The 12,168-nt window shown below is 36.0% G+C and overlaps 2 protein-coding genes across 2 annotated transcripts in view; one reads left to right on the top strand and one right to left on the bottom strand.

Annotated features, from left to right (window-relative positions):
* Positions 1-198: 198 nt before the first annotated feature.
* LOC100175470 (pre-mRNA-splicing factor ATP-dependent RNA helicase DHX16-like) lies at positions 199-7,623 on the top strand. The gene is made up of 13 exons (XM_002122811.5): positions 199-321; positions 595-702; positions 1,573-1,752; positions 2,093-2,311; positions 2,518-2,649; positions 3,219-3,338; positions 3,769-3,909; positions 4,533-4,690; positions 5,015-5,206; positions 5,565-5,727; positions 6,141-6,302; positions 6,676-6,845; positions 7,177-7,623. Exons 1-13 carry the CDS (start codon positions 205-207, stop codon positions 7,304-7,306), a joined length of 1,992 nt encoding a protein of 663 aa, XP_002122847.2. The 5' UTR covers positions 199-204; the 3' UTR covers positions 7,307-7,623.
* A 114-nt stretch (positions 7,624-7,737) lies between these two features.
* The window catches only part of LOC100185665 (cilia- and flagella-associated protein 157), a 5,329-nt gene continuing 898 nt past the window's right edge, over positions 7,738-12,168 (bottom strand). The window contains exons 2-10 of the mRNA XM_002123398.3: positions 11,250-11,418; positions 10,787-10,921; positions 10,368-10,489; positions 9,886-10,048; positions 9,623-9,727; positions 9,313-9,458; positions 8,905-9,031; positions 8,596-8,739; positions 7,738-8,298 (exon numbers count right to left, since the gene is read on the bottom strand). Coding sequence (XP_002123434.1) covers positions 8,026-8,298; positions 8,596-8,739; positions 8,905-9,031; positions 9,313-9,458; positions 9,623-9,727; positions 9,886-10,048; positions 10,368-10,489; positions 10,787-10,921; positions 11,250-11,418 — 1,384 coding nt within the window. The 3' untranslated portion in view covers positions 7,738-8,025. The remainder of the gene's footprint in view (positions 8,299-8,595; positions 8,740-8,904; positions 9,032-9,312; positions 9,459-9,622; positions 9,728-9,885; positions 10,049-10,367; positions 10,490-10,786; positions 10,922-11,249; positions 11,419-12,168) is intronic.

Raw genomic sequence — 12,168 nt, forward strand, 5'->3', positions numbered from 1 at the left:
CCATACATATAACATATAACTTTGAAAAAGATTTGGAATTGTTTATTTGCATAAACAGTGAAAGTGCTTGCTATCGATTTACCACATTTGCAACTTTGTGGCGAATGTTACTCTGCGTGACTGACAACCCAATAGTGATCACAACTTGTGTCTGCTTGTAAATTAAAAAACAGATGACCTTTATACAATATATTCTCCACAGAAATGAATGAACAGTTAAGCGCCAAGGAGAAGAAGAAAGAAAGTATTGCTGAAGTTCGAAAATCATTGCCAATATTTGCGTATAGACAAGATCTGTTGAACGCCATTGAAGAACACCAGGTGCGTGGTTACAACTCCGCATAAATACCTGGTCCCTTGCCACAGGAGCTGACCCATAAACCAGTTTTAACATACATTTTGTATTACATCTTCCTAACAGCATATTAATAGCATATACTTTGCCCAATATATAGTTACATGCGCTCCATGATATTTTCTTGATATTGAATAGATTAGATACAACTTGTTAAAATTTTAAGTAGGAACCTAAAGTAGTATTTTTATTCACCTTAAACTTATGGCTTTCTCGTTTAAGGTAGATTTATTGTTTAGGTTCTGATTATTGAAGGGGAAACAGGGAGTGGGAAAACGACTCAAATTCCTCAGTATTTATACGAGTCTGGTTATTGTAAGGGGGATATCAAGGTTGGATGTACACAGGTGAGAAAGTAACTACAATTTTTCTAACTTTTTCTTTTTTCTGTCAGTAAAAGTAACTACAATTTTTCTAATGGGATGTGATGACTCTTTTTTATATTCATATGTTGCTTAGTTGTTTGGTTTAACTCAAACTCAACTCATTTTATAATAAAAAATACGCATCTCTATAATAGCTGCTTTGAGAGACGTCACAATGTAGTTTGTCTATGGGTGCATGTGTGGGATCTGTATCCTTAGCCTCAACTATAGGCATTAACATTCAGAAAAGCTTGAAGCTAAAACTTTTCTTACTAGTCAAGCTCTTGTAGTATTTCTAAGGTGTTTGATAATCCAAATGGTTTGACATGTGTTTAAGAAATCTGAAATAGAATTCTTGCGATATTGTGTGTAAACTACAGCGTCATTTCTAAATTTTCTTAAAGTTAGTCGTTGCGGATGCCGGCGCGCGTCTTACATTCCCCGTTAATTGCAATTTACATTCCTTGGTTTTCTTGTGTTTCGTCTGGCCATGCGCTCGTCTTTTTAGTTCATTTCAGTGTTAGCTGTGTAGCGGTAGGTTCTTATTCTTTGGTTGTTAGTCGTTTTAAGTTCTTATCTAACCGTTTTATTTTCTATTTGAATAAGCCTCATAGCGTGCCAACTGTGTGGCTTCAGTATTTAAAAAACTCTTGCTGCAACAAATATTCCGTTCGTGTGTTGGATTTTCGTGCTGCTGCGGTGCCATAATTTATGTTCGCCCTACAGCTGCTTTCTAGAGTGCGTGCATGGGAATAAATGTTTTGGCGTGTTATTTTAATTTGAGGCTTTGGCTTGATGTAACTGCTTGTCGGTTACATTGTGTTTGGCACATTTTATTTTCTTGCTCTCCAGCCCCGCCGAGTGGCAGCGATGTCGGTAGCAGCGAGAGTAGCGGAGGAGATGGGAGTAAAAGTGGGAGCAGAGGCGGGGTATTGCATCCGATTCGAGGATTGTACATCGGAGAGGACGAGGATCAAATACATGACAGACGGGATGTTACTGAGGGAGTTTTTGACAGAACCTGATTTAAAAGTAAGAACATGTTGGTACAGGTTAAATTATCCTCGCTGATAATACCTTACCGTTAAATAACCTAAAACAGTTATACAAATGTTGTACTTTATTTGCTCTTGAAGGACAGTGATATTAGAACCTGATTTAAAAGTAAGAATTAGCATGGAAAATAAATGATAATAGTTACATCATGGATTGTCCAAACTGTTAGCCATGCAATAAAAAAAAATCAGCTAAAAATAATAAACTACCAAGTTGCATATGAGATAACTCGTAACAGAACATCCATGTTATAACGACTGTTGCCACATCATGCAATCATAAATAACTTACAGACATTGATAAATCTTTTTCCCAGGGTTACAGTGTTATAATGATCGACGAGGCCCATGAGCGAACTTTACACACTGATATTTTGTTTGGTTTGGTAAAAGACATAGCAAGATTCAGACCTGACCTTAAATTACTGATCAGCAGTGCTACGTTGGATGCTGAGAAATTTTCAACGTTTTTTGATGACGCGCCGATATTTCGAATCCCTGGCCGCAGGTTTCCTGTTGATATTTATTACACCAAGGTGGGATATTGTTTGGATTAGATTTACTTTGGTATTATTTTTGCGCTAAAAATGTCTGGCATTTTACTGTTACTGTTATATCCAACATTACATTTCAGAAATGTTTCTCGACAAAAGTTTCCAAACATGTTTTAAACATTCCCCTCAACAATTATTTTTTAAATATTTTAAAAATATTTTTTTTATTTTGACTTTACTCCTCACAGGCACCTGAAGCCGATTACTTGGACGCATGTGTTGTGTCTGTGTTTCAAATCCATCTTACCCAACCACCTGGTGATGTTCTTATATTTCTAACTGGACAAGAAGAAATTGAATCGTGTTGTGAAATGATGCAGGTTGTTTACTTTGAACATAGCATATTTATAGGCCAATATTTATTTTTAACGAAATCTTGAGTGATATTGTTTAAATGTAATGGTCAAACATAGAAAACCTAATAGATTAATGCGATAAATGTAATTTAATTTGGCTCTGCTTGTTTGCATAGACACTTAACAGCAGGTTAAAATCCAGGGTGACATTGTTAAAATGTAGTTACACTCATAGTTGTCAAACATGGGGAACCTCAATGAATAATGTGGTGAATGCAATTTACAATATACTTAACAGGGTAACAGGTGTTTCAAGAGTAAAACTGGTATCTTAAAACTTAAGATGTCACCCCTGTTTAAAAGTTAGAATGAAATGTCACATTCGGGAGCCAAGTGTCTTGTTCAAGGACCCCCGGAAGGTTAAAACTGTCATTCAACACCACACCCCCCTATTAACATGTCACCCCTGTTTTAAGAGCAGCCTTCCCTATTGTTTACCTTTGCAACCAAGTGTCTTGCTATCTGACACCCATACACAATGGTGGCAGCATCTGTACTTTAAGGTTAGACTTAATATTCACCCCCAAACACAGGAGAAAGCTCGTTCCCTTGGCTCTCGCATCCGTGAGTTACTCGTCCTCCCAATATATGCAAACCTACCTTCAGATATGCAAGCTAAGATATTTGAACCAACACCACCTGGTGCAAGGAAGGTAGCTTCTAATAAGCTTTAACTGTTGTTCAGTTGTATTAAACTATAACACATTTAAACTCTAGTACATGCATAACGTACATAAATTTTTGGTTATCTTCTGTCACATTAGTTAAGATTATATATTAGCTAATACAATAAAGGGAAGTAATAAAATAAAAGCAAAACAACAGTCGTTAACAGAATTGTGATAAAATGTATTGGAAAGACTGAAGGTCATCCTTTAAAAAGAATGACTCTTAAAACCTAAACTATTGTTGCGGTGTGGGCAGTCTGCAAAGATTGCTGTTGGCTCTTTTTAGGCTTTTTAAGTAAATTTTTGCAGACACAGATATGAAGACCGGACTACTATTGGTTACCCCTATTTTCTACTACGCACGTTTTGCGTTCTAATTTAACATTTAATTAAAAATTCAAAATTTTCCGATCAGGTTGTCGTGGCAACAAACATAGCGGAAACTTCACTAACAATAGATGGGATTGTTTATGTCATAGATCCCGGGTTTTGTAAACAGAATAATTACAATGCAAGGACAGGAATGGAATCTCTTGTAGTTGTACCATGTTCAAAGGTTTGTTTATTTGTTTTGAATGAATGAATGTAACTTACTTTATTCTCGGTTGGCCGGACAGTACGGTTTCATACACCTTGTTCCTGCTTACGAGTTTACCATGTATGTTACTGTGTGGGTGATTTTTATTTTACAACTTTTTATTTTTATGTATGGCTGATAATTTGAAAAACCTATTAGTGACCACTGGGTTGGAGCAATTGCCGTTAAGTGTCTTGCCCAAGGACACATACGCTCACAATGGTAGCAGCAACAAGCCTAGAACCCTTTACTTCTGGGTTTGAGGCAGGCGCGCTAACCACTGCTACCGCGCCGGTTTTATGTGTTTGTTTACAACCTGTCTATGTGTTATGTCAATCAAAAGTTTTCCACCAATATCATAGAAGTTTTATCAAAGCTCTTTTTAAAATTATTGAAAATTTCCAGTTTTGTTTTGTGATGTGTTGAGTTTTACACAAATGGGTTGCTTAAAATGTCAGCCATACAGAAAAAAACAATCATCCACAAAGTTAGATACAAATCACCTGTATTATATTTGTATAATCTATGTTTAAAACTCTATTTAAAATTATTAGGGCTGTATCCCAATATGTCTTTCTCCCTTTACACTTTTATCCTCGCAGCAATCAGCGAACCAACGTACAGGTAGAGCAGGTAGAGTAGGTCCCGGTAAATGCTTTAGGTTATATACAGCATGGGCGTACATGCATGAACTTGAAGACTCCACTACACCAGAGATACAAAGAACTAATCTTGCCAATGTTGTGTTGTTGTTGAAAAGGTAAAACCAATGTTTTGGTTGTATTGATTATTAATTTTGTGGGAATGAAAACATATTATCGATAACATGCATAGACATGTGTACCTTCACCAAAAAAACAATTTGTGATTATCCTTTTCTTTGTTTTAGAACAGTCTAGTGCTAGTCATTTCTCATTATACTAAAGTACAAGGTAAAGAAGAGTGGTCTTTAGAAACATTATAAATGTATTTATTTAAAACAAATTGTTTAAAACTCTCGTATATTTTTTTCTGGTTTCACCACCAATGTAAAGTATTCATCCTCGTACGTCTGGCACTGATAGTTCTCATTATTTCCATGCAGTCTTGGAATAAACGATCTGATTCACTTTGACTTCATGGACCCCCCACCTCACGAAACCCTCGTACTTGCTCTCGAACAACTTTACGCTCTCGGAGCTCTCAACCACTTGGGGGAGCTAACGAAGCTCGGACGACGAATGGCAGAGTTTCCCGCTGACCCGATGTTGTCGAAAACTATTCTCGCTTCGGAGAAGTAAGCTGTTAGATGCAATCCACTTGTAGTACGTAATGCTTGAATGTAACTTATTTTCCCCAGGTAGCTCGGCAATGACAGTCGTTATAACACACTTGGATTGTTCCATACACTTTGTGCCAGCTTACTAGTTACCATGTATATAACTTTGATAGTGATTTTTTTTTTCTAAATTGCTTTAATGCAAGGCTAAAACATTCTATAAAAGACCACTGGGCAATTAGGTGTCGTGCTCATGAACCCATCTACCCACAACAGTAGCGTATGTTTACTTAGACAAGGAATAATGTGGTCAGAACTATCTAAAAGTCAAATCAAAATTACAATGCATGGATATCAATATAAAGTTGTGTTTCAGATACAAATGTTCGGACGAGATACTGACAATAGTGAGCATGCTGTCAGTGAACAGTTCAATATTTTACCGACCAAAAGACAAGATGGTTCACGCAGATAACGCTCGTCTGAATTTCCATTTACCGGGAGGCGACCATCTTTCTCTCATGAATGTTTATAACCAGGTGAATAGAGTTTTGCGAGGCATTAATTTTTAAGCATTTTTCCGATAAAAGATACAAAATACGTTACAATTAAAATTAGTTTTAATGAATAGTATTGTATGAGAATATTCTAGATATGTTTCGCATAAAAAGCAGTATTTGTCTCTTATTTAAATAGAATTCAATCAGAGTTTTGTAATTAGTATAATTTGGGTGAGCTTTGAGTTTTTGCAAAGGATTTTTGAATTTTACGTGTTTGTTCCATCTGGTTTATAGAAAGTTGCTCATGTTATAACTCGATAGTGAGCATGCAGAGTATGAATACACCATTTGTGCATACCTGTTATAAAGCGATTGTATATCTGATGTCTACAAATATCCCCATACTATAACACTTTTTTCCCACCCACTATAACCATCATATACACCACCAGTGGGCAAACACTGACTTCAGCATTCAATGGTGTTTTGAAAACTTTATCCAACATCGATCTTTAAAACGAGCGCGAGATGTTCGGGACCAACTTGCTGGTCTCATGGAGAGAGTTGAGATCGAACCAACGTCTAGTGGAGGAGACAGTGTTGCCATAAGAAAGGTTGGTGCAACTTATTGTTAGAATACTTTGATGTTTAAGTAGTTCTGACAAAAACATTGCATTATGTGTTTTTTATGTGACTGTTTTGGATTTAGATTTAAACTTTTCATTAAAAATATGTTAGTTTAATACAGATGTATACTGTTTAGGTATGTATGGTCATTAGATTAGGTGAAAAACTTTGGAAAAATAATCATTTTTGAGGTAAATAAGCTTTTATTAAACATGTTTAGTAGAGTAAAGGGTTATTGGTTATTGTAAATTATCGTGGGTGGGTAATGTGGCTTTGAATGAAGTTTGATAGGTCTCAACATGCTATAATTCAATACTATATGTTAGAAAATCCAATAACTTTACTTTCTGTTACTCACAGGCGATAACAGCTGGGTTTTTCTACCACACTGCCCGACTAACTAAGTCCGGTTATAAGACGGTTAAACAACATCAGACAGTTCATGTTCATCCTAACAGCAGTTTATTTGAAGAACAACCACGATGGATGGTTTATCATGAACTGGTGTTTACTACAAAGGAGTTTATGAGGTGAGTGGTAATTATATGGGCACCACAAACTAATGTTTAAAGCAGGCTCTAAGGGACTGACAAATAGTTTATTTTCCCTTTATTTTGAGTGTCCTCATGTCTCTATATTAACATACTGTTTGTATCTATTTATATTCCCATTAATATAGTGTTTTGGACCTTTGGTGACTATTCCTTAATACTTAATATACTACGGGCACTGTGTCACAGTGGTTAGCGGGTCTGCCTCTAATATAAAAACATCTCTACAAGGATAATGAAGATACATTTGTTCAATATATGTTCTGTGCAAATTAGTTGTTAACTGCAAAGCAGCTTTTTCTTCACACAGGCAATGCATTGAGATAGACAGCGCGTGGTTATTAGAGGTTGCCCCTCATTATTATAAGAACAAAGAAATTGAACAAGAAACTCGTAAGATGCCACGGAAGCAAGGAAAAGCTGCCGAAGAACTGGGATAGAAATCTTATATATTGCAATGGAAATATAATATGAATGTATGGCCAGATGGTGGCGCTGTCAAGGTAGAAATCTCGAAGATTTGCGGTTATATTATGATGTCTTAATCATAATTGCATTATCCATTGTTTCAGACAATGATCTAAAAATAGGATCTTTAAAATTCTTGTGGAATTTTTAATAAATATTCTAATATGATCATTCTTTGCTTTGTACATGGTAGCTTCCAGTAGTGCTTGTTGTGTTTCCAGTGGATTTGGTTTGGCCTTAAACTGTAGCCTTTTGGCTTTTATTATAATCATGTAAGTTGTATATTTAATTGGCAACCAAACTTTGTGATATTTGTTTGCTTATTATTTTTTTGTTAGAAATTTTTTATTTACCTTTGAAAGTTTGACTTGTGTAGCTCGGCAGTGGATATGATGCTACTCAATTATGCAAAGGTGAGACTTTATTACAAGTTGTTTGGCGTAAATGGATTTTTACACAGTTTAATTTACAGACAAAGGAAAAAGATTTACAGAATCAAACGAAGAAACAAATCGTAAAAAAACAAAGGTAAGTGCATTAGTTTTTGTCATTGTCTCAATATTGAACTGTCTGAAAAAAAAAATTTCCGAACTCTGTGTTATTTTTGATTTAATAATATTCTGAACCGCGAAAAAATTAGTCAAAGAGCAATTTTCACAAAAGTTTGGCATTTTTTAAGTTCTGACAAAAACTATTTTGCTGTTTCCACAATTGCTGGCAGGCGGTCATGTTTCTGTAAGGTAGATGGCGTTAGAGAGCCAATGGTCATTGAAGGCTTGAGGCCTATCCTTGTTGTGGCCGATAAATGCGCGACCTTGCTTGGGTGGCCCATGGCTTGCTTCCGAGGCCGCGGCACCAAGCCAAGGTCACCGAGTTTATAATGTGGGAACTTGGGTGGTGACTCCACACGGCTTGTGTCTTGTTTAGGAACTTCTTTCACAGATGCAAGTGGAGCCATTAGTGTCTGGGAAATTAATTAGTATTTAGGTCACAAACAAAAAGCACTAGTTTAATGAATGAATGCAACGTATTTATCCTGGCATGGCGGGGCAATAAGAGTTCACCCCCAATGTTCTATTCCACACATCTCATTCCCAATTACAAGTTACCACATATGTTAGTTCATGAGTGATTATTTTGGGGTGATTTCGTAATTTACGAAGTGCATGGCTGACAATTTCAAAACCGTTAAAATACGACTGGTTTGGAGCGATTGTTGCTGAGTAGAGGCGGGTTCGCTAACCATAACAAAGCTACAAACCTTTGCTCTTTGTTTGAAAAAATCTGCTGGTGGTGGAGCTTTGCCCAGCAGTGCTGCCGAATCTAAAACCAACAGTAACCGATCCATCATGGTCTCCCTTTTCACGGCAACACTCGGATCGTCATAGTTTGTTTCCATGGTGGCCTGCGTGGGAATGAAAAATATTGAATTCAGGTTGTTTAAATATTGTTTTTGAGCTAGATTTTTAAACAAAAATTACTAGAAAGATACATATGCGGTAGGGCTAATAGAGATTGTTGCCACGCAAAGATAATTAGGTTACATTTATTCAAACATACAAGTCCCCACCTGTTTAAGAGTATAAGCAGCGGCTGCCAATATATCTTCCAATCTTTCTTTTGCTGCTATGACATCACAATTCTGTTTCTCTGTTTTCTTCAATTGTTCTTTCAAGCTTGAACATTGCTCTTCTAAACTGTGGATAATATGAAGCTCTGGGTTTGAAATTTATATATATTCGTAAAATCCTATGCCACATGGTACAACATATTTATTTGAATTACACCACATGCACACTGTCAAGCTACTGGTTCTCTTACATTTATATTCTTAAGAATAACCACCCTTTAAACAGTTTTTTTTTTATAAAAGAAAAGATTAAAAATTAGAATAAACCTTTATATACAACCAAGAAGTTTATGTTAATGGGAGTGTACTCAAACATAAGTAACAGCAATACACATATATTACACCAACCTTTCAAGTGTATTATGCAGCTGTTCATTCTCCGTTCTAACCTCCCCAGATTCCTCTTCAAATTGAACGTACTCTTGCTCTCTTGTTTCCAATTCTTCAAGAAGAACTTCTTGTTGACGAGCACGAGCTGTAATCATCTTCAATACCTGGAATGATGGTTCACTTTATTATACAGAGACTGATGCTGTAGTCATTGTAGCACCCTGGGTGGTGGAATTAGTGCAACCAACATCTGTAACTGATTGTTTTGTTTTTGTTTTTTTTGTTCGTGGATAAAATCTTAGGTTAATCTATTTAATTTAGAGTTCACCTTTAAGTTACTGTGGTTTTTCTTTGCAAGTTCTTCTTGCGTTGCTTCCAAAAGCTCGATTTGCATTTTTTGTTTCTTTTCCTTTTCCCTTAGTTCATCATTTTCCTAAAAAGAAGAAAATGTAATTTTTTCTTCTGTTTTTAAAAACGGAGCTGTGCAAAATGCTCTTTGTATAAGAGAAAACATGAACTTTGTTCCACATGGAGGAGGTCTTCAGGGCACAGTTGGCACATTACCCCCAATACATACAAACCATACACCACCTGCACTAATTCTTTTGTCTTCTCCGACATTTTAGCGAGTTGTGAATTAATTGAAACATTTTCCCGGATATTTCGTTTGGTTGTGTCCGCCATCTGTTTGTTGGAAACTTTGCGAAACTCTGCAGCGACGTTATTCACACGAAGAACCATCTCTTTCTTTAACCTGGATACAATTACAACTAAAGTGAATGAATGCAAATTATTTGTCACATGGTGGGGCAATAACAGTCATTATAACACTGAATGTCCTTTTTATACACCTTGTTCCAGCTTACAAGTTACCCAGTTTTTACGTTTTCATTTGTTTTTTTTGTTTTTATGTTTGGCCGACAAATTAGACAACTCTTTAATGGAACACTATGTTGTAGCAATGGCCGTTATGTGTTTTGCCCAAAACCTACAATGGTGGCAGTATCAAGCCACATTTTCACTTCCAAGGGGAGAGTTCTAACCATACCAGCATCAAATTTTCAACCACCTACCTGTCCTTATCCACGACTGCCTTGCGTTCCAATTCATAAATAGTGTTGTTGTGGTCGGTTTCTTGTTGTTTCAGATTCGCTTCCATGTCGGCAAACTTTTGCATCAAGTTTTCTTTCTGGACCTGAGGTTTAATTGAGACAAAATTTATAGAAGCCAATAAGTCAATATATACATAACAAGTTTTATGAAGTTGGATTGTTGTTGTACTTTGGGAGTAATGGCCAAAACCCAAGACTAAATTAATAAACCCTAGATATGGCTTGCTGTCGAATCTCACCCATACAGAATGAAGTTGTTATGTTTAGACTACAGTTTTCTAATCCATGGAAATTGGAAATTCTTTAAATTGGAAATTATTATATTATATATATTACTGTTTAAAAAGACCAATATTTTAACAGAAGGTATAAATATTGACCCTAAATTCTTCAAGTGCAGCGATTTTCCCACTAAGTATCATATTCTCCGATATTAAAGTATCTTTTAAATCCTGCGATTCTCGCTTAAATTGAGAAAGTTGAGTTTCGGAATTTTCCTTCTCAACATCCTTTGCCTGTAGAAAAATTTATTAGGATTTCTGTGTTTAGTTTGCTGAGTATCGTGGGTGTATCACTACAGCTGACATATTGTGCTAATTTTCGAAACAGGAGTGACATCATATGCCTTATTACCCTAGTTTTACACTTAAAGCAGTCTTTACCCTGTGGTTAAATAAGGAGCCTATGCCAACAATCACAGCAAAGGTAAATATTGTATTCAACACCTTAATCAATTAAGTTTCCTATATTATTTTATGCGGCGATTTAAGTTAAAGAAACTAAATATTTTTTCTGTGTGACAAGCCTAATAGAGACTTAACATTGTCAACCTAACCTACAAACCTGTTGGAGGCCAAGCAATCTGTCGTGCAAGTCTGAAATCTCATCTTGTCGTTGTTCCAATTGTTTCTTTAAAAAATCCACAATTTCTTTTCTGTCTTGAACGACTTGTTTATATTTCTCTTCATATTCAGCATTGGAAATACTCAGCTCATCACATTTCTTTTGGTATCTGAAGAAATGTCATCAATTGAAATCTATTATAGCCTTAATTCAGTTTGTAGATTATGGCAGTTTTTAATGACATCACATATACACGTATTTGAACAAGTATCTTCATTTTATCCCAATGGGTTTTGAATGGTGGTAGCAATATTTTAAATATATCACACCGCCAACAGGTAATCCTTTAGCTGGTGGCCACCTGAAATTTTGGTTTCAAAATGTTCTATAGCCCTCACTGATACCTGCTGTCTAATTTTTTTTTCAAAAAAGTCGGGCGTTCGTGTCGAAAATTAACTTTAAAAATGCGCAAAAACATGCTGTGTCACCGTAATTCGTCTGATTTGCGTAAGGTTAACGATTTATTACGTCACAATCGCGGTCTGTTACGTCACAATAGTGGTATATTACATACGTTATAAGACGGTATAGCCTTGTTTTTCCCCACTGTTTTAACGTAGGAATCAAACGTAACAATACGTATTCTATGACGTAATAATCCAACCTTGGTTTAATTCATAACGGCTGATGTGGAAAATACGGTGGGTAATCCTGTCGCTGGTGACCAGTGAAAATTTTGGTCTCAAAATGTACCTTACGTCTCCCTGATACTCGCTGTATAATTTTTTTTAAAAAAAACTCGGGCGTTCGTATCGAAAATTAACTTTGAAAATGCGCGAAATCGTGCTGCGTCACCGTATTTTCCACATGAGCCGGCAAAGGTTAGATTATGACGTCATAGAATGCGTATTACAACCTT

The sequence above is a fragment of the Ciona intestinalis genome, chromosome 9, assembly GCF_000224145.3.
Source record: "Ciona intestinalis chromosome 9, KH, whole genome shotgun sequence".
Taxonomy (NCBI): domain Eukaryota; kingdom Metazoa; phylum Chordata; class Ascidiacea; order Phlebobranchia; family Cionidae; genus Ciona; species Ciona intestinalis.

Coding starts and splice junctions, on each gene's coding strand:
- LOC100175470 (XM_002122811.5), top strand. CDS start 205: ATGAATGAACAGTTAAGCGCCAAGGAGAAGAAGAAAGAAAGTATTGCT. Junction 3,910..4,532: donor TAGTTGTACCATGTTCAAAG/GTTTGTTTATTT, acceptor TTATCCTCGCAG/CAATCAGCGAACCAACGTAC. Junction 5,728..6,140: donor TCATGAATGTTTATAACCAG/GTGAATAGAGTT, acceptor ATACACCACCAG/TGGGCAAACACTGACTTCAG.